General features: G+C 37.3%; 1 protein-coding gene across 13 annotated transcripts in view; it reads right to left on the minus strand.

Annotated features, from left to right (window-relative positions):
- RAPGEF6 (Rap guanine nucleotide exchange factor 6) overlaps positions 1-21,221 on the minus strand; it is a 192,273-nt gene that overhangs the window by 3,722 nt on the left and 167,330 nt on the right. For 6 of the 13 annotated variants that reach the window (XM_040444399.1, XM_040444396.1, XM_040444392.1 and 3 more), the window contains 7 exons: positions 19,274-19,297; positions 15,559-15,779; positions 13,137-13,328; positions 10,293-10,427; positions 4,985-5,213; positions 3,178-3,680; positions 587-901 (listed from right to left, as the gene is read on the minus strand). In XM_040444399.1, the coding sequence (XP_040300333.1) occupies positions 587-901; positions 3,178-3,680; positions 4,985-5,213; positions 10,293-10,427; positions 13,137-13,328; positions 15,559-15,779; positions 19,274-19,297 (1,619 nt within the window). Of the gene's footprint in view, positions 1-586; positions 902-3,177; positions 3,681-4,984; positions 5,214-5,511; positions 7,774-10,292; positions 10,428-13,136; positions 13,329-15,558; positions 15,780-19,273; positions 19,298-21,221 lie in introns of those variants that run through there. The other 7 variants (XM_040444398.1, XM_040444397.1, XM_040444395.1 and 4 more) reach the window with 3 other exon arrangements.

Here is a 21,221-nt window from a genome sequence, read left to right on the forward strand (position 1 = left end):
ATCAGGGCCCTGATTTTATTATAATGACATTTATGAGCGTTGATCACACTTGAAGGCTGAAAAACTACAATTTCCTAACTGCTTTTTCATCACTTCATTACTCTACTGTTTAAAAGGATACAATTTTACTTATTTTTAATAAAGCGAACCATTTTTGAAATATCGCCCCAGCTGCAGTCAGTCAAGAGTTTTGCTCATAAGAGAAACGACATCAACGGCATGAATTCAGGCAACTCAGCACTTTGATATTTGCACTGTGAAGTTTTCATGCTTTTATGGGAGACACAACTCCACTAATGTCAAGTGCCTCCTCTTGAAATTATCCTCTGAGATTGAGCTGCTATTTGTCAAATATGAGAATACCCTATTTGAGCCAGAAGAAAGGTACAGGGCGCAAAGAAACAAGCAGCTTGATCTCTCCATTAAAAAAAAAATACACCCCTGTATTTAGGAATTTCTTTTTTTACCAGAGATTTGTAAGGCATTTTACATGTAACCTTAATGATTATGTAAAATAACATAGTAAAGACCAATTAATGTATTCAGCAATTCATTTAAGACCCATTAAGGTAGTTTGTCAACATACCATCTGTTTCGCTATCTGCGTCAGTCACATCTGCTAGTTTAGGATGGGATGGTTGCAAAATATGCCTCTGAGGCTGAGTTACAATCTTCGATGGAACACAGGCCACGGGGCTGCTACCGAGAGAAGCTGGTGGAAGTCTAGAGAGGCTGCTATGCATCATCTTTGACCTCTGCACTGCCACACTATAATCTGGAGGTCTTAGGTGTAGGTGGGGTCCTTCCTTTAGGTCCGCTAAAGAAATGCCCATGTATCCTGGAGGAGTGGGAGGTGGCTCCCTATACCTATCCTCCTTCTTGGGTGAGGTGACACAGTACACTGGCATGAAAAATAAGCAATGGAAATGTTAATGAAAAATGTAAGAAATGAAAAAAACCATACTGAAACTTATTACACTGACAAAACAGAAACCAAAACCAAACTAAATAAATATATTTGAATACAATGACAGATTATAAAAACATACTATTTTAAACCTTAGTATTAAACCTGTTTTTTCAAACACATAAATCACATGAGGTCTTATAAACATAAATAAACAGAGTGACAGAGAACTGAAAACAATGATGCCATGATAGGCCCCCCTCTGCAGGGGGGCCCTTGTACCAGAGAGATGTCTGCCTGGCTCCTCGACGACTCCAGGTCTGAGGACGATGGAGTCAGAAGCATTGAAGAGTTTACCCTGAACATCTATGCTCTGCTGACTGAGAGGATTTTCACAGGAAGGACGTCTGGGCCCTCTATTTCAGGTCTCTTCTACCCTGTCCCTGAGACACAAACCACTGTTTCATGGCCTCCCAGGTGGACTATCAGTCCTGGCATATGAACAACATTAACGTTCTGGGAAAGAGAGGTCCTAATTCCTTCAAGAACCTTCCTTCCAACTTCTGATCTGTGACTAAGTGAAAAAGAAAAAAAAAGCTATCATTTTAGGCAATTCATCTTAAGTTTCCGTGGTTTTTAGTGGACATTAAAAATAACTGTGATTGGGGTGCCTGGGTGGCTCAGTCAGTTAAGTGTCCAACTTCAGCTCAGGTCATGATCTCATGGTTGATGAGTTCACAAGCCCCTGCATGTGGCTCTGTGCTGACAGTTCAGAGCCTGGAGCCTGCTTGAGATTCTGTGTCTCCCTCTCTGTCTCTCTCTCTCTCCGCCCCTCCCCCAGTCATGCTCTGCCTCTCTCCATCTCTCAAAAATGAATAATTGTTAAAACATTTTTGAAAAAATAACTGTGACTTTAGAAAAATTGTGACCTAAAATCCTTTTCCTTAAGTTTGCAAATGTTGGGAGTAAGGCAAAGTTTCAAAAAGCATCAGAAATGGGTTAAAGAAAAAAGGAAGTTCCATGAAATTAAGAGCGATTCGCAGCATCTAAGGGACAGGTGGATCTGAATATCCTGATGACGTAAGTAACTTTTAAACACAAGCATTACCTATATATAAGCAGAATAAATTAAAAAGGACCATTAATAATTCTAATATTAACTCTCCTTTTAGAGGATCAAGTTCTCCCATACTGAAATTTCTACAAATGTACCAGCAAAATCTGCATATAGTATCAAGGTCCTAAAGGATTTCCATTCCTAGCTGAGAGGATGTGGCAGGGACAGAGCAGAGCACAAGTTGTCAAGACCAGTAAGACAAGAATGAAGAATTTAAGGAATTTGCCCAGAGTCATCTGGAAATGAAATAAAAGATTCTTAAAAATCTAGTTGCCTAAAAGGACAAGAGATTAATTGTATATCCTTGCACACACATGCTTATATATCCATATAGTGGTTACCTAGAAAGATTTAACAAAAAATCCTTGGAAAAAAATGAATGAGCTAAAAATCCCAAACCATAATGCAATTTGACAAGTAAAAAAAATGTACTACAAATGTGCTATAAAAATCAGCACATCTTTCACATTCTTAGAAATTTAAATTGACTTCAGGAATATGTTACAGAGTTGATTCATAATATAGTCATTCCATATAAATAGAAAAGCAGGGGCTACTATATCCTAATATTTACATAATTCAAGGAATAAATGAAAAAATATATTTGAGGGCAAAATACTAAAAGGATACATACACCAAGAGAGCTGCGTGTGGTCAGAATGGAGCCCACAACAGGAGTTGGGGCACCCACGCTGTGTGCTAGAAGGGTATGGTGAAAATTTGGACTTTCTAAACACAATTACCCTCACTTCTGCTATCTAAAAATAGTACCAAAGTTCCTACCATTTGTAGAAAGCATTTGTGGCCCAAACTATGAGGTGGAGAGAGAACAATCCCTTCATTACTAATGCATAACAATAAAATCTTTCCTTAATGAAACCAAAGAGACCTGAAAAACAAAACAAAACTGTCGCCTTAATTAAGCACCTTCATAACAGTCTTTTCATTTTAATAGGCTTGAGCACATGCCCCCAAACCCTTAAGAAAGCATGAACTTTCTGAAAATAACTTGTTTGTAGAGGGCAGGAAGAGAGGTCGGAGAGAGAGATGGAATATTTGCCAAGCGTAAAATTCTGGGCCAACATATCCCAATGCGATTTTTTGCCACTTAATCTCTCAATGCCACAGATACGACAAAGAACACACAACTTACCAATCAAGCCCTTTTCTGTACTTGAAGTAACAGTTTTATAAACTGGGTCAGTGCCATCCTTGGGGTCCAAGCCTTCAGAGGACTCAAGTGGGGTGCTCTCCAACACTCTCCTTTTAACTGTCCCATAGTTTGGTTCATATGTGTCAGACAGAGAACTGGAGGAGGCCCAACTCTGTCTCATCTGATTAGTCTCTAGGCTTCCCTTACATTGACCACAAGTTCGGGAGCAGCCTTTAGGACAGGAATAGGGCTCACAGTCAGGGGGTTCAACTTCAACAATGGGGCCATCCAAATGGGTCTGTCGGTAAGAGTTCAAAAAATCCCAGCCTTTTGGGTTTGGAAGGCTTTGGAAGTTGTCATGGGAGCTGCTTGAACAGGAAGTCCAGCTTCCACGACCACTATCGGCTGCTTCTAAAATGATATGTTCATGAGAAATCTCTTCGTTACTCATAGAAGATGACACAGCTAAACTCTTGACTAGAGATGGCTTTGACAGTGTCCACCTTTTTAAAAAAAAAAAAAAAAGTTAAGGATACACAATTAAAAGTGATTTACTGGCTTCCTGGAAAAACCTCCTGTCCAATCCAAGTACTACTGCCTACAAGAGACTACAGAACATGGATCATCAATGTTCAATACCAAAATAATCTTTTGAAAGAAAAAAAGACACTGTAATTAATCATCACTTAATCTCTATTCCCATTAATGTTAGTATTTAGCTAGAAACATACATGGAAGAAACTCAAATACTTAGCAAGGTTACCTAAGAATTTTTCTTGAATTGATTTTAAGTGAAAATGAAAAATGAGGTTTGAAATGAATACAATTAAGTATACATTTTCATTCTTGGTCAATATAATGCTACATTCTCTACATGGATACAGAATAAAGAATTCTCAACTATAGGAACCATGTTTGGTTTTCCAATTTAATTCTGAGATCAGCCTACTATAATGCCAAGTAAAGAGTAACTTCCCCGACTAACTAACAACTATTAAATGAATTCTAGTATTTATAGCAGGGGTGGCCCAAATAAAGGCTCCAGGGTCAAATCTGGCCAACAGATGTTTCTGTATGGTCTGGAGCAAACTGATAGCCTGCTGACATTATTTACTATTTTGACTTTTATAGAAAGGTCTGCTGAACCCTGGTCTAGAGAATCATACTTTAAAAACTTTTATAAATATGCCAATACTTTACTATATCTTCAGTTTTTCATATTAAGGAATACCAAATTTAACATTATTTATCGGCTTAGAATCAACTTTCTCAATGTTTTCTCAAAGATTTCCGTTTTATGTGATTGTAAATTTAAATTTACAGTTAACTTAAAAAAAAAAAAAAAAGCTTTGGAGTTCCACAAGCTGGTTTAATTCTTACTCTCCAAATCATACTTTCAGATCAAGGACTGGCCCTACTCCCTCAACATGTCTACACTGTGTACAGTACTGGGTATACTTCCCATTATACAATCTTTTTGAGCATTCTCTAACTTAACAGCCACAGTGCAACAACCACCTCCCCTGTTGTCAACAGCAGCTTCTGTGAGTTCTTATTAAATAAAAATATACTTGACAGAAAGTTACTTGAATTCACTAACACTTCAAAAATGAGCACCGATACATAAAATAGTACTCATCTGCAAATGAAATACAGACAATTCATGCTTGGCCCTCATATTATTTTAGGGATCCCCCTGCAACCACCCCAGGGGATAGGGGGTATCTAAGGCCAAGTTGGGGAGCACTGCTTGCAGTGGCCACTCAGCTTGGGTTTTGTGATATGAACACAGGCAAGTATGTTTTACCCAGGGCCCAGCTGACTATGGTCTCCTATCCCTGAGGAGTGTTCTGTTTTTTCCAATGGTCCAGTGGATTCAGGGACCGCCATAGCATGTGAAGAACACCGTTCATCCTGTAGAGCTGTAGACATGGAGTCAACAGAACAATTGCTCACGATGCTGGATCGTGAAGAAATTTCGCTATGGCTGGAGTCAGACAAGTTGTCAGATTTAGTTGATGGCATAAGTGTACAACCTAAATGAGAAAAAACAAGTGATCAAACTACAAAACAAGGAAATAGGTAGGGGTATGTGGTCAGGGAGAAGACAAAGAAAAGCATAAAAACAGCAAAAGACAGTGAGTAGCAATCTCAGTTTCCATCTATGTGGCTGTAATGATGCCAATCTCCGACACACCTTCCCTCCATATTCACTCACCTACCTATCTATACTATACCAACCCACCTCCAAACTCAAGAAATTGGAAGTCAAAATCAGGACTACTGAGGAAACTAGTCCAAATATGTACCTGCCCCACGTTCTCACATAGTTGTAAGCATTTAATAAAACAAGGAGAAATTACATGTATTTCAAAATAGTAAAAAGCAGACATCTTGAATTTCTCAACTTCTTTTTAATCCTGCATCTCCTTTTTTAATGAAGATAAATATTTCATGGCCTGATCTGAATGTCTAGAATATCACCTTGAGGTAGGAGTGGGGGAGGGGAATCAAGACTCAAGAGAAAGAATTCTTTTCTGCTTTCTCCAACCACACATACTTACCCTAGATATACTGAATAATACCTAAGGAGTCTTGCCCCAAGTTGAAAGCAATTATTTTCATATTTTTTAATAAATACAGATTTAATCTTATACCTGGTTTCCTTTTTCTTCACCAACTTTGAAGAATATTGCATTAAACAGCAAAACTGACAAATTTATAAAAATGTGTTCTGAAAAAAACAGCATCTGCCTGTTTTAAATTGTTCTCTGACTTACTGCACAGCAGATATAGCAAGAGACATTTTCTTTTGCATTTTCTGGAATAAAGGGGTAGAGATGGAATGAGATGGAAGCATCCAAAATAAATCTGCAGCATGACAGTTAAATGTACATTATGTCTGTTTTGATAACTGTTAGAAAAGTAAACAAAACCTCTTTTATTTAGAAAGAAAAGAAAATGCCAGTAGGTCTCAACGAAGCAAACAATTATTTTCCTGTTCACTGGACAAATGTGGTTCAAGAGATACATGACTTTCAGGACAATCCCTAGAAATCTCATTAGGAAAACTACAGGTTTTATATTCACATATAACTCAAGTCACTAAAGAAAAAATCTGTTGAACAATAACCATAATGAGTAGTTCCACTAATTATTTCAAAAAGAAAAATTAAGACCAAGAATAAGGCTGATTTATATTTGCCTTATGGGACCAGGCACAGGACAAGTTGAGATAAGTCAGTCTTTTGACCTGTGACCACTCACTGCTACTTTCTCAGTGCCTTTTATGAATTGACTGGTAATTTTCAAGCGTACCATGAAAATGGATGTAGTAAATTTAAAAATATATAAATATAAACATATATAAATTCTTCCTCAAAAGAAAAAATCATTGCTCTTTTATCCTAGGGGATAGACCTGCTTTACTGTTTTAAGAGTAATTACATCCCTGTATCTGTTAGATCAGTATTTCTCAAATATAATCAGCTCTAAGAATCACCTGAAGGGTTATTAATATATATATTCTTGGGCTTATTTCTGGCAAGTCAGTATTTATGAGGTTTGTGGTAGACACAGTAACTACATTTTTAACAAATTTCCACATGATTTTCACTTGCTATTTTAGACTATCTCCTCTTCCTCCTCTGGGCCAGAGATTTATATGAAAACGGATAAAATTAAAAGTGTGGACAAGATGCAGCTTCTTGCCTTATTTTTCCCTTAGCAGGTAAAGTAGTTGCAGTAATAAGAACAATAGAATTCTGAGGTAAAGGTGGTGATAAGATCATTCCTGGGTGTTCTCATGAGAAAGTAAATACTGATTTTTAAAAAGTACCTCTACTTATTTCATTCACAGTAGGAAATAAAGCCAACTACAGAAAACAAGAGTATAAATTTTACTAACATTAGGAAAATAACATGTACAAATAAGGCACTTTATATAAATATGACTTTGTTGCTAGAGTACCTTTAACACTAATCATAAAATGCCTATATCAAGCATATTATACACTAAGTTTTCTGACTAAAATTTGTTCGATAAATAACTTAAGCTACATTTACATTAATAAATGAAAACAAATTCCACACTAAAATTAAGTAAGGAACTCCATCAGATTGTCTTTCTCCTTTTAGACTTGAATCGCGTATAGAAGCAGTTTAAAGTGTTACTGTTGCCTCGGCTATTTGAACTGAAGATGTCTTTCCCTTTCTCATCTTTGATGTTGCTTCCAACATCCTTCACTTTCTCACAGCTTTCTGTAGCTTGATTGTGATCTGCGTCCTCTTTTTTGCTGTTGGCTAGTCTCTCCCTTGAAAGAGTTCTTTCCCTAAATCTTCTAAACGGGGACGTCACTCTTTTTCTGGCTGTGTTCTCACAACTTGTCCTGTCTCTATCCTCCTCAGTGGCCTTCTCGGTCCTGTCTGTCCTTTTGGCTGTGCTCCTGGTAATCTGAAGGATTTTCTTTTGCAAGTAAACCCCGCCTATGCCGGGGCAGCTCTGGCCACTGATCTTGGTGCTGGACTCACGGGGAGGGGATGAGGAAGACCCTGAGAGGCGCAGCAGGATGCTGAGATCAGATAGGATACTGCCAACTGGAGGGAGAGATGCAAAAACCCTGTCACGGTCAATTAATTCTTTCCAATTAATCACAATTAGCTTGGTTTCTATTACAGAGTATTTTGTTATTAAAAAAATTCAAACATTTTAACAATACTGGAAAAATTGAAATCTAGTAATGTATTTCTTAAAGGACAGATGTCTACAATATACCATAAATACTTCAGTCATTGCAAAACAGAACATGGGAGAAAAATTACCTTAATCAGAACAAGCTTGTAATAAAATATTGTTGAAAGTAAGCCAGGGTGGTAAAATCATAGGAAAAATATGACAAGAGTATCAGGTAACCAGAATTATTTCTCAAAAGTAACTATGTCTATAATTTTCAGGCAGATTCTACTAAGAAAAAGCTTGGTAAAAAGCCAGACAGGACATATAAATACTAAGTACAATATAAGTATTTATAAAGCACCATTTCTGATCCTGTTTCATCTCCAAGGTGGAAAGGTTGCCCTCCTTATGCACTGAGGAAGATGGAGGTTAAGGCTGCCTGATGTCATTTTTTAAAAGTTCTTACTTATATAAATTCCCCTTATAAAAAATAGGAATCTAGGCTTATTTCCTTGAATGTGAAAAAACAGAACACTAATTCCAAAGTTTAGCAAGAACCAGAAACAGATCCTACTATTGTACTCTTAGTTTAATAACATTTTTGTTCAGTTACAGACTACTGGCAAGACCATGTCTATGGAAACAAAAAGAAATCCAATAACTGGTTGGGGTTTTGGTAAAACATACTGTACAGACAATTAGTAACAGTTTTAAAGATAATAAACTCCTCAGGTTTCCAAAGATTCTCAACATGCCTATGATAGGCTCCCAAAGCTATGAATGTCAAGGTCAATTGCTGGCCACATACTGAAAGACACTGTGGCAAAGACTCTCTATTCTAGTGGTGAGAGTAGATTTTCTGTCGAGAATGAGAGCAATGGGGAAATTCTTGTTCTCACAAGTAACGTTCAGGCAAGAACACCAAATCCAATCAACTAGTTTCCTAGTTAGAGAACTGTCTATGATGGGACTTCCGATTAGTCTCCCCAAGGGGTGGAGGGTGTAAAGATGTGCCTGAAAGAGGATTAAGAACACACACCCACTGTTCATTAGGACCATCTGTGTGAATGGATGTGGTAAGGAGCACCTCGGAGGGCACCAGGCACACAGTAAGAGGATGAAACAGACTGTACTTCACAAAATCACATGTGAGCTACATACCACAAGATCAGAGACCTGTGTTTTAAAAACATACCTGTTAATATATATTGTTTATACATCCTGTTTAATTTTTACTAATCTTTTCTGAGTAAAATCTGAATGAAAATTCCAGCTTCTCTCAGCTATGTGAAGAACAGGAAACGTTAGAATGAAGCTAAGTTACCCTGGGATGGCAGAAGGGACAAAGAGGACACACTTCAATTTACTAAACACTTATCGTCTATCAGGCTTTATAAATACTATTTCGTTTAACCCTTCTATAAGTTCCCTAAAATAGCTGGTCTTTGTTCAGCTTATATATTACCTGGGCTTAGTAATGCAGCTATAGTGGGGAACAGACTTAGAATTCAAGCTCTGGTCTGACACCACTTACCATATCGCTGCCACAAATATGGCAAATAATAAAAAAAGCGCTCGCAAAAGTGGGATCAAACTTAGAACATGGGAGCGGGGGAAAGCTCTGGAAGCTTTTCATTCCTGCTAGAATTCATAAGGTTTTCTTCCCCAACCCCATGTGCCCTCTTGTACTGTGATTATTTAAACATGTGATTCTTTTACATCCAGGAAGATGATGCCAGAACTAAGGAGACTTTTTAACCAAAATACAAAAAGAGTGTGGAGCATCCAGTGTAAGAAATACACACACCATTTAAAATACTACACGTGCAGCTAATGTGAAATTGCATTTGCATACACACTACCCAGTCTACTCAAGACAAAAAAAGCTTCACTGTGAATTACGAAAATGTAGGTCAATGAACAAGACCGATTTCAGGCATTTTACATCAAGAGGTTCTCTTTAAGTGTGATGTAAAATCCACAGGGCTATAAGTTATTTTAAATCCTGATTACTAAAAAGGTAATAATATTCCATTACTAAAAAAAGGAACATATCAACCTAAATATGTTTTCCCCCGAATTTTGTAGCTGGTTAAAACCAATTTATTGTAAAAATTCGTATTTTAAAATACTCCAGAGAAATGTTTAAAAAATTGGAAATTTGAATAACACCACCAAGAATCTGCAAAGAATGAAGTGACTGTGACTTCTGCCTTCATTCTTATCTATGCATGTCCACTCTGAATACAGAAGTTCTAGCATATATAAGGCACACCTGGAGAGCATCTGAATAATTCAAACTAAAACATGAAAGTTCAAAAAGTATCAGGAGGTACATGTTTCTTTACTTTCAATTATCACTAGAGATGGAAAAAGCAAATTATGTGTCACAAAGCGTTGCTTGGTGTAAGAACAACTAGCTTAAACTGTTACGTCTTACCTTTGCGAGGAGAGCCTTGAGGAGATGCAGGAGGACTAGAATGTAAGGATGATGCCACAGAGATCGTATCTTCTGGATGTTTCTTACCAATTATTTCTTCAGTTGTCCCTAAAACTTTCTGAGGTAAATTTGTACCTGAAAATAAAACCCAAGAAGCAAGTAAGCATCACTTCACAATGAAAATATCTGTAAGGTGCCTCATATGCTACGTAACTAAAGCCATGATGCACAATGGCTAGTGTAGTCAACTGAAATGTGTAAATGACAAACAGGGACTAAATGACTGGGTAATAGCATACAGAGATTCTCACCTCTAGGTTACTGGTTCCAATTCAGCTAGTCAGCACAAACCACATTATAACGGTTCTTTGTTGTCTGTTTTGTGGCGTAAGGGAAACCGATTTAATGGTTTGAGTATAGTGTCCCAGCCCCCACAATTAACACATTTGTCGGAAGTCTTAATAGGGAAGGTATGGATTCCAACTCTTCTCTCCCCTCTAGAGGTGGCCTCTCCAAGTCAGGGTGAGGCACGTGGCCAGGGCAGTGTAGGGATGCTGGCACTGTCACTACCTGTGGGCATATGGAAGAGGCTGCCGGGCTGCCAGTCCAGCCCTTTTCAATAGGACTAAATTCACACTATAGGAGAAAAGTAGACAACAGAAAGAATCATGAATTTATAGGAAAATAGTATGGAGCCCACTGGAAACATGCTGCAAAGTTCTATCTTTACTCTTGTTGAATAGACGTTCCTGTTTAGCATAGGTCAAACTTAGCAATGGTTTCACAATACTGACATTTTTATATTATAGATCTTCTCTAAGAAAAGTCAAAGAGCTATCGACACTATTGTAATCAGTAAAGTAAGCCCAACTTTGATGGGCATTTGTCATAGTAACAAGCGGCCCTTTTTAACAATGCAGAAATTTAAAATTTAAATCATGGTATACTCACACTGCTCTTAATTAAGTGCTTTTTTAATATGAATACATTTATCACATAAATAACAGCCGTATTACAACAAGCAAAAAGAGGGCTACTTGGAGTTAATACTGCCTCTTGGGTGATGACATCCGAGTAAGAAGCCAGACCTACACCTCTCCTACTTCTCACTTGACCAGCATATTGACTGATTTCATCAATTTTGTACCCAATTATTTCCTCATCTCCCCAACCATCAAACTAGCTCGGGCTCTGAGCAACATCCAGTGAATTGTTCTATCAGCCCTCCTTTTGGACTGTCTATCTGCAGTCTCACTGCCCTCCCTACTCTAGTTCTTCTCCAAATATAAAGTGGACCATAACCTTCCCTTGCTCAAATGTCTGCAACAGCTCAACAGCTACCCACGGACAACTGTCCTTTGGCATGCCATATTAAAATTTCAGCATGCCTAGGACTTCACTTCTTGTCATCCTGGGAGGCTGTTTAATATCATGGTTGAAAAAAAAGACTTTAAAGCCAGTTAGCCTGCGATCAACTCCCACCTCCATCACACACTGGCAGTGTGTAAGTTACTGAGACCTTCTTTGTTTACTCTCTAAAACAAGAGTATTGCCTATCTTATAGGGTTATCATGAAGATTAAATGAACGTAATGAACTTAGTAAAGCATAAAGCACTCAGAACTGTGTCTGGCACTCAGGCGGTACTCTGTAGGTGGTAGCTTTAATTATTATTGTCTCTCAGCACTCTTTCTGCAGCTCTACACTCAGAGGCAGCAAACTGCCAGTAGCTCCTTTTTTTTTTTTTTTTTTTTAATTTTTTTTTCAACATTTATTTATTTTTGGGACAGAGAGAGACAGAGCATGAACGGGCGAGGGGCAGAGAGAGAGGGAGACACAGAATCGGAAACAGGCTCCAGGCTCTGAGCCATCAGCCCAGAGCCCGACGCGGGGCTCGAACTCCCGGACCGCGAGATCGTGACCTGGCTGAAGTCGGACGCTTAACCGACTGCGCCACCCAGGCGCCCCTAGTAGCTCCTTGCAGACACCATGCTTTTCCTTTGCTTGAAGCAATTTCTCTGCAGTCTTTGCCTCATTACCTCCCTCTTGATCAAGCCTTAAAACTCTGCTTAGGTGTTATCTCCACAAAGCCTGCTCTGAAGTTCCACTTTATACTTAGCTCTGTGTGCTCCAGAAACTTCCCATTTTTTGTTTTTTTATATGCTCTGAACATACTCTAGGCATAAAAGCAAACATATTATATTTGTTACCGGTTTGTGGGTCTATAGTACCAAAATGGAAACCTGGCAAAGGCAAGGAGTGGGGGGCACTTCTTATTCAACTTTGGATCTCAAAACAAAATCAAATAAAATTCACAAAGTTCTACTAAATATGTCCTAAATGTATAATGCATGGGTTAAGCGCTAATGTTAGGAACCAAAGTAAATGTAGCTTCTTTTCTACATGGCCTAGCAGAGGAGGGATAAAGCATGGTCTATACTTTATAAACCTTACAATCTTTTCTTGTCTCCTCACTAGGTATTTGAGAAGTGATTGTGAATGTAAAAACAATATACATTTTTAGAACAAGCAACCTCATTCTCATAGGTTGCAGGTGCGTTAGGTAAGTGTTCAAATGCACCTCTGAAAGCAGCAAACGCTTGGTACCTAGGCATATTGCTCTAAGTTTTCTGTTGCTAGGACTACAGGAATTCCAATTATCAGCATTTAAGATATTTATGCTGTTACCAAATACCTAGAGGCAAACAAACATCTTTCCATTCATGAATGACAATTATATGAACTATACTAGCTGATCTTCTGAGCATTTATATTTGTAATTATTTTTCATTCTAACTCCCCTGGAAATTTTAATTAAATCAATGCAATAATTGTGAATACTCACATAATGTGGCGGGGTCTTTTGCTTGTCCCTTCTTCCTGATGGGGTGCAAATTAACAGCTGGCACTTGGAGTGCCTGGCTCACTCTGTGAGGCTGATGCAAATGTGCTTTAGCTGTTTGGCCCGCTGATCTCATAGGCACTGGAGACATTTCTGATGACTTGGCCGATCTTTTCTCATTGAAATTCTTAGTCACTAATAGAACAGAGTAAGAATTAAGTAACTGTGTACTTTTTTAGGCAAGGTTATCACTAGTGACAATAATGACTGCATTAAAACCTTCTATTTTTAACAGAAAAAATACAACAGATTAATCTTCCTAAAAATAATTTCATGTATTATAAAACATGACTTCTAAAATGTCTGTAGAATTAAGTTGCTTCTAAAATGTCTGTAGAATTAAGTTGCTTCCTCCATACATTCTGAACCCATTAACTTAAATGGTCCCCTTTCCACCATAACAGTGACAGCCAAGTTTACATCCTCTCATCTACACTACTGAAATACTTCCCTGATTGGATCAATTCTAGTCTATGACTTCAAGCCACTCTCAACAGAACAGCAGAGTGCCTCTTCCAACATGAAAATCGGATCATACCAGTTTCCTTCTCCAATTTTATTCTATCAGCAGTTTATCAAGTTCTAAGTATCCTATTGGAATTTTTATTGGCATAACATTTAATCATATATATGTGTAAAATAACATCCACTGTGTAAAATAACAGCCACTTACAACTTAATCTTTTTTGATTGTTACAATATAGTGTAATTTACCATTTTTGATTTCTGCATTTACAACTCATGATTTCCTTGCCCCAGACACATATACCCTATGTTGTTCATATAGGTATTCTCGGCTTTCACAAGTTGTATTACTCCATTTTACTTTTACGAAATACCTACATTAGAAATTAGCCCAAATAGCCCAAATAAATTCAAAGAGGATTCTTGCTTACAGAGGCAATGTAAGAAGCAGTGAGAAGAGAACCAACAAGCTACTTTCCCAGAAACTACACTCAGCACCTCAGTATCAAACTGCTACTTTAAAAAAAAAAATTTTTTTTAATGTTTATTTATTCTTGAGAGAGACAGACAGAGACAGTTTGAGTGGGGGAGGGTCAGAGAGAGAGGGAGACACAGAATCTGAAGCAGGCTCCAGGCTCTGAGCTGTCAGCACAGAGCGTGACGCAGGGCTTGAACTTACCAACTGTGAGATCATGACCTAAGCTGAAGTCGGAAGCCTAACCAACTGAGCCACCCAGGCGCCCCTAAACTGCCATAACTTTAAATTGTGTCTGTGAGCCTGTGTGCTCTATCTAGATTTATTCTGTGCATCTGTTAGTAAGACGTGTCCTAAAGTATCAGAAAAGCCTAACTGAGGTTATTTTTTTTGGATCTGGGAACACTCAAATTTTTTTCCATAGAAATTAATGGTAACTGCTTCTTCCCTTTATGTCATTTTGGCCTACAAAATGTTTCATAGGAATGTTCTACTTACAAATGGTGGGGGAAGCCTATGTGTAATTAAAAAATTTTGAGAATAGGCTCTCCTTTTTCCCCCACATAATTCCAGTATTTTAACAATATGAGAATGTGCCTCACTTTTCTTAGTTCACCTTACTAACACCTATTGTTTATAAGGCTTTCAATTAAATTTCTTCCATTTCCTAGTTGGCAAATATCTATGAAATTTAACGAAGATAAAAGATCACTTAGTTTTACTCTGTATTTAGGGATGAAGATAAAAATGTCCTCAAACTGAAGGGCTCCTCTATAATGTTCCAGTTTTTATAAGAAGACTTTCTAATGATTTTTTTAAACGTTTATTTATTTCTGTGAGAGGCAGAGTGTGTGTGTGTGTGTGTGTGTGTGTGCGCGCGCGCGCGAGCGCATGCGTGAGCAAGAAGGGGACGGGCAGAGAGAAGGAGACAGAGGATCCAAAGTTGGACATTCAACCAAACAAGCTACCTAGGGGCCCCAACTTTCTAATAATTTTTTTTAAATGTTTATTTATTTTTGAGAGAGAAAGAGAGAACACAAGTAGGGAAGGGGCAGAGAGAAAGGGAGACAGAATCTGAAGCAGGCTCCAGGCTCCAAGCTGTTAGGGCAGAGCCCGACGCAGGGCTTGAACTCACAAACTATGATGAGATCATAACCTCAGCTGAAGTCAGATGCTTAACTGACTGAGCCACCCAGCCTCCCCTCTAATGCTTTTTAAAGAATTCTTCAACCCTCAGTTTCCTACACATGGCAATTAGGAACGGATGGAATTCAGTATCCAGATAAGAGATCATTTGACGCTTGGGATGTCAGAAACCTTTTTGAGAGAAAGTTAATTTTCACTGGACTTAAGCTTAACTGTAAAGATATAATGTCTATTTTGTTGTACTATTTAACATCACATTAAGTGAAAACTTGTACTTACAGGTACCATAGGCAGGCTCCCACTGCAATGACATCATCTGAAACTTTTCCTCATCTGTGTCTACATCCAGACTGGAAAGATACTGCTTCACTTTTCTTGCCATTTGGGCATCCTCGTATAGCTTCTTGGCGTTGAGCAGAGAGCTGCGGCGTGCCCTTTTCTTGTGAGCACCTCCTTGAACATCTAGCATGTTAGAGTTTGTGCTGCCTTGACTCAATGACCTGTAGGATGATGGATATCACAATGAGGGACAGTAAAGATGAGAACTACACATGGCAGATTGAAGATTAAAAGAATTTTGTTCTGTTAATGCTACTGCATGCTGATGCAAATGAGTTAAAAGATGAAGAGCATTAATGCAAAGTAATATGGCACACATGGCTATGTTCTAAGTTTTAAGATTCGGCAAAGTGCAGAATTCAAAAGAGTAAGATAATAATTTTTCCTCCTCCCTCCAACCCCGTGCCCCAGCAACAAATTCCATGAAATCTGTGTTTGTGCCTATGCAATCCATGGCACAGCTGGGACAAGTAAACAGCAGCCCCCGGAGGCCATCCAAACTCTGAAAATATGGCAAGAGTCTGAGTCAGAACAAGTCCATCCTTAGCCAGATCTCTATACCAGGATTCTTGAGCAAGGGAGTTTCTACAGGAGCTTTGCTTATCTGTGCTGCTTCTTTGGACATGCCATAGCCATCACCATTCCTATCTACAGCAGGCCACTCTTAGAAAGCTAACCAATTTTACCACTAAGTGTTTTGGCCAAATTCAAAGAGAACCACCGAAAAGAAAAATAGGCATTTATACTCAATTCCGTATAGTCAGAGACCAGAAGTACAAGAGAAAGCTCAATCTCCCACTCACACTTGGAATGGTTAGGCAATATGTGGTTCTGGACTGAGGATCTGGGACTTGGGAACTTTCTTTGCAATGCCTCTGCGATGAATTGCAAGCTGGGTAGAAATAACCACAGTTCAAACAAACTATAGCTTCACCCAACCTCTTTGTGGCAAACCTCATTCTATAATGGCCACATCTGGAACCAATGGAAAACAGGAAAAGCAATGCTATTTGTCCTTTCTAATGAGGCTAGAAACACGAAGTTCTTAAATGATTTTTATTCTAAATGCAGTTCTCACTCCAAAATAATAAAGTTATCTATGGGTTATCTAAACGAGCCTCATATTTACCCTAAAAAATTCTAAATACACAGATCACAAAGAACAATTTGTTCTGCAGTGCTCACGTACTATTTAAAACTGACAATAAAACCCTAATGTGTTCATTGTAAATTAAGCAAAACAAAAGTTGTAAAAGTGTCACAGTATTTTTTTCTTTCACAATTTTAATATCTTTGAATTAAGATGTGTCTTACATTTGAAAGCAACTTTTGATTGCTGCTGGTCAGGCAGAATCTGTGACACGGTTGTCACTACTTGTACACACAGAAACTTCAAAACTTGAAGAATGGTTGGGAAGAAAATCCAACAACATTAGGGAATTACTCTTTTAATCTCCAGTAACCAAATGATTTTAAGAAGGTAGTGGATGTGACATGTTCAACAACATTCTCAGAGCAGCTGTCAAAAAGAGGACAGCTCTAAATATATGCAAAGCCAAGCTAAGAGCCCAGCACCAGCAGCTTTTACTTCTTTAATGGTTTGTTTTAAGAAATACTTCATTACCAATACAGTTGATGGCACAAAAGAAAATACCGTGCAGAGAAAAACACCCAGAAACTAGTAACTCAGAAGATTCATATTCTAAATATGAGTGAGTATGACAGAGATCTAAATAAACCAATTTAATGTGCTCACATTTTTCTTTTAATGAATGTAAAAGGGTATTATGTAATAAAAATACCTATCTAAGTTTACATAAAAGCTCTTTTAAATAAGCATAAAGTAAAACATTTTCAGTGGTAAGAAGGCACTTAAGTGATTTTTTCTTAGTGGTACATAAAATAATGGTGTGTCGATGTCTTAGATTCAAATATATGCATTAAAATCAAGTGCCAACATTTAGGAACAAATTTTAATACAAATGTTTTAGTAATTTTACCTTTACTGATACAAAAAAAAAAAAAAAGTCCACAAATCTAGGATACAAAATTCTAGGAACATTGTAATAAATGACAATAAAATGCCTTCTAAACTAGTCCCAAAACAGAAGAATGCTATGAAATAACAAAAATGCCTACTGTCTGCAATGCAACCCTAAAACTGAACAAACAATGAATGTGTTAACCTAAGTCATTCAACAGCCCAAATTCCTACGAGAATGTGCTGATCAAGTATTTTTCTTCATAACAGTAATGCCAGGAATCAATTTCTATTTTCAGTGAAAAGAACCAGAAAAGAACAAGACATAGATGTATAATACAGAAGGAAACACATGAGAAAAACACAGGGAAGGAAGAATGTAGAAGGAAATTCAAGTTCACCAAAATTCAACAGAAAACAGGATTACAAATAAGACAAGACTCAAGTTCAAGTAAGTGGCTCACAAAAAAAAAAAAAAAATCCTTTTTGTGTGTAATTAAAGCATCTGACTTCATGATTCACTCTAGTCTTAAAATAACAAAAATCCTTCATATGCAATCCTTTCATTCACAAAAACTGTCTTTCTTCATCTAAAAATGAAAGGATACATAGGTGATTTATAAGATCCTAAACATTCTAGGGTTCTAAATAAGAGATATCTATGTATAAGGAGAGATCCAAACATACCTGAACAGCAAAAGGTGGCAGTTTCAAATTATATTACAGTTTTTTTTAAAGTAAATTCTGCCCCCAATGTGTGGCTTCAACTTATGACCCCAAGACCAATGCTCCACACACTGAGCTGTCCAGGCACCCTTGACTATATCACAGTTTAAACAGAGAGAAAGGAGTCTCTTATTTAAAATGGTACAAATTTAAAATAAAATTCAATGAATATTGTTTATGTCACATGGTATTAGTAGATCTGAAGAATTAAAATCATCTTCCATTTCAATCATTTACTGACTTTATAGTATAGTTTGGATAAGGGCTGCCTCTTTTTGTAAAACTGACGGAAATATAAGCTTTATAAACAAACTTCGCTCATTTTTATGTAATTACATATTTAGATAATTACATATAAGACACGTGAACAAACTTTTTAAAGGAGGCTTCATGCCCAAGGCTTGAAATCATGACTGAGAGATCAAGAGTTGCATGCTCTAATGACTGAGCCAAGCAGGCTGCCCCACAATAAGGGATTTGAGAAAAAGAAAATGGCATGGACTCTGGAGTGATACTACCTAAGTATGAACTAGCATTAGTGAGCTTTAATTGAGACAAGTGTATCTTCCCCACGTGCACCATAAGAATACCGGTATTTATCTCACAGGGTGCATGGAGAATTAAATAATTCTTATAAAGTGCTTAGAACAATATATGGCACATAACAAGCACACAACAAATATTTACTATCATCCTCTTTTAACTGACCCTACTAAATGAAAATCTACAAGGGACTTACGGGACACCAACAATGGAAAAGTCCATGGGAAAAAAAAGCTACTTCTATCACTATTTTCACCTTGTTAGCAAAAGGCATTTGTGAGGAGCGTAGGTTGACAGGGTTAACAGGACGCATGCTAGTTCATCCGCGTGCATTAACGAAAAGGATGCAGTACGTGTTAAGAGTTGCACAACCTCTGGTTCAGGTGCATTCATCTCTACACTTACCCCAGACTCCGCCACCTCTTCTTCCTGTAAGCAAGAGCCACAAACATTGACGCATGGGTTTGAATAGGAAAGCACAGAAAAAAGACAACAGTTGAGAGTCAGAGAAACTATGGAGACAGAATAGAACAGAAAAATTTTACTAAGAAAAAATGGCAGCTTAACAGTAAAATGACTTTAATGGAATGCAGAGGGGGTAAAATGAATTAGGATGTGTACCGGAAGCCAACAAACCCACAATATTCTTTAAAATATGCTGTAAGGCTAATTATATTTCTAATATCTAATTCATACCATAGGCTTATGTTAATAAGCAACTTAAGAAAAAAAATACTTATTATAAATTTTGAATTTAGCGTTTTTAAGGGACGTAAACCTTAAATTAAGGAAGAGAATTTTTGAACTTTTTTTTGAAAGGATTTTTGAGCACTCCTTTCAGTGACAAGATGAAGTTACAAGGAGCATAAAGATTTATAATGTCATTTCTCAGGGCAGAAATTTCTCCAACAATGTACTTTAAAAGAAATTTTGACCAAGAAGTCAACTTAAAATTTAAGTAAAAGTATAACATCAGAATAGGATACTGCATATCCTTATACTACAAATGGACTGAATAAAGATTGCTTTTTATTTTATTTTTTGCCCCTCGCCAGACTCCATGTGCTGCAGGTGGCCCAAGACTCTGCTTTTCTATCAGCAAACTGTTTTCTGTCAGATTACTGTTAGAATGAAAGAGGTTACTTTTTCCACACTATATAATATACACCACAAAAATGGATAACTACTTGCTTAAAGAAAAAGTGCATTTAAGTACTGGTTAAAAAAGAAAACTGATTCAGGAAAAGTTCAGTCCAATTCAATTTGTCCAATCTAATTATGAATGTTTTATTTTCCCCTATCTTGTAGTCTACTTAGCCCAGGTCATGCCCCAGAAAATGGCCAAGTTTATTAAATTCCTCCTTAGGTTTTTCCTCCTTTGTTCATTTTTGAAGCATAGCTGGTACTTAGTATGTTATTTACTGGTCTGTAGGGGCACAAATCCATTGCTTTTGGGAAGGAGTGCTAACATATATGAGAAAATGGAGGTCCACGTAAGACAACAGGCAGTAGTGGGGCCACTGTACAGAAACAAGCAACAAAGGCAAAAACTTAAAAAACAAACAAACAAACAACAAACCTTCCTCCAGGTTTGCTTTGGTCCCTGGTTCTTACTGTTTTCTGCTTCCATACTACTGAGCAACAACATGTCTCCTTACATGTTGGATTCCTAAGGGCGGAGCGGGATGGGTAGCGAAGAGTGACCGCCCCCTTCGTCTGTTCTCTGAGGATCTCTACACTAGAGCCAACTATCAAATCAACTACTTACAAAAACAAAGACTCCTGAACAGTAATCTAAGTAAAACAGAAGAAAACACCTATACTGACACATACTAATACTGTTTGATTACAAAAATTCCACCTTTGATTTTTAAAGAAACAAGTGTTTGTGTTTCCTTACTGGACTGTATTTTTTTTTTAGCCAGAGGAACCGTGCCTATCTTTGTGCCTATTTCATTTTTAAAAGCCTTATACACTGAAGTTATACACATAGGCCTGGAAGAAAGTAAGTCCCCTAAATTAGAACCCTAATATCTATTTACCCTGAAAATTTTAGAAATTACTGAGAAGGGTTTGACAACACACTTTCTCTAAGTTTTACTGAGTTTGAGAAAGTCTCTGTTATTACATTAAAACTGAATTTTAAAAAGCATTCATTCTTAGAAGATCAGGTTAATATGGAATACAAATAACATTTTCCATTTTTATTAATGATAGAACATGCTTACATTTGCACTTTCTAAATTCTGCTAAAGAACTTACATACAAATAAACAGTAGTACTATGGCTTGAGGAAACTAATATATTTTAAAAAAATAAAGTATGATTTTAATAGAAATAGAACTTTAAAAAC

This window comes from Herpailurus yagouaroundi, unplaced genomic scaffold (assembly GCF_014898765.1).
Source record: "Herpailurus yagouaroundi ecotype Mexico unplaced genomic scaffold, PumYag 192, whole genome shotgun sequence".
NCBI classification, from domain to species: Eukaryota; Metazoa; Chordata; class Mammalia; order Carnivora; family Felidae; genus Herpailurus; species Herpailurus yagouaroundi.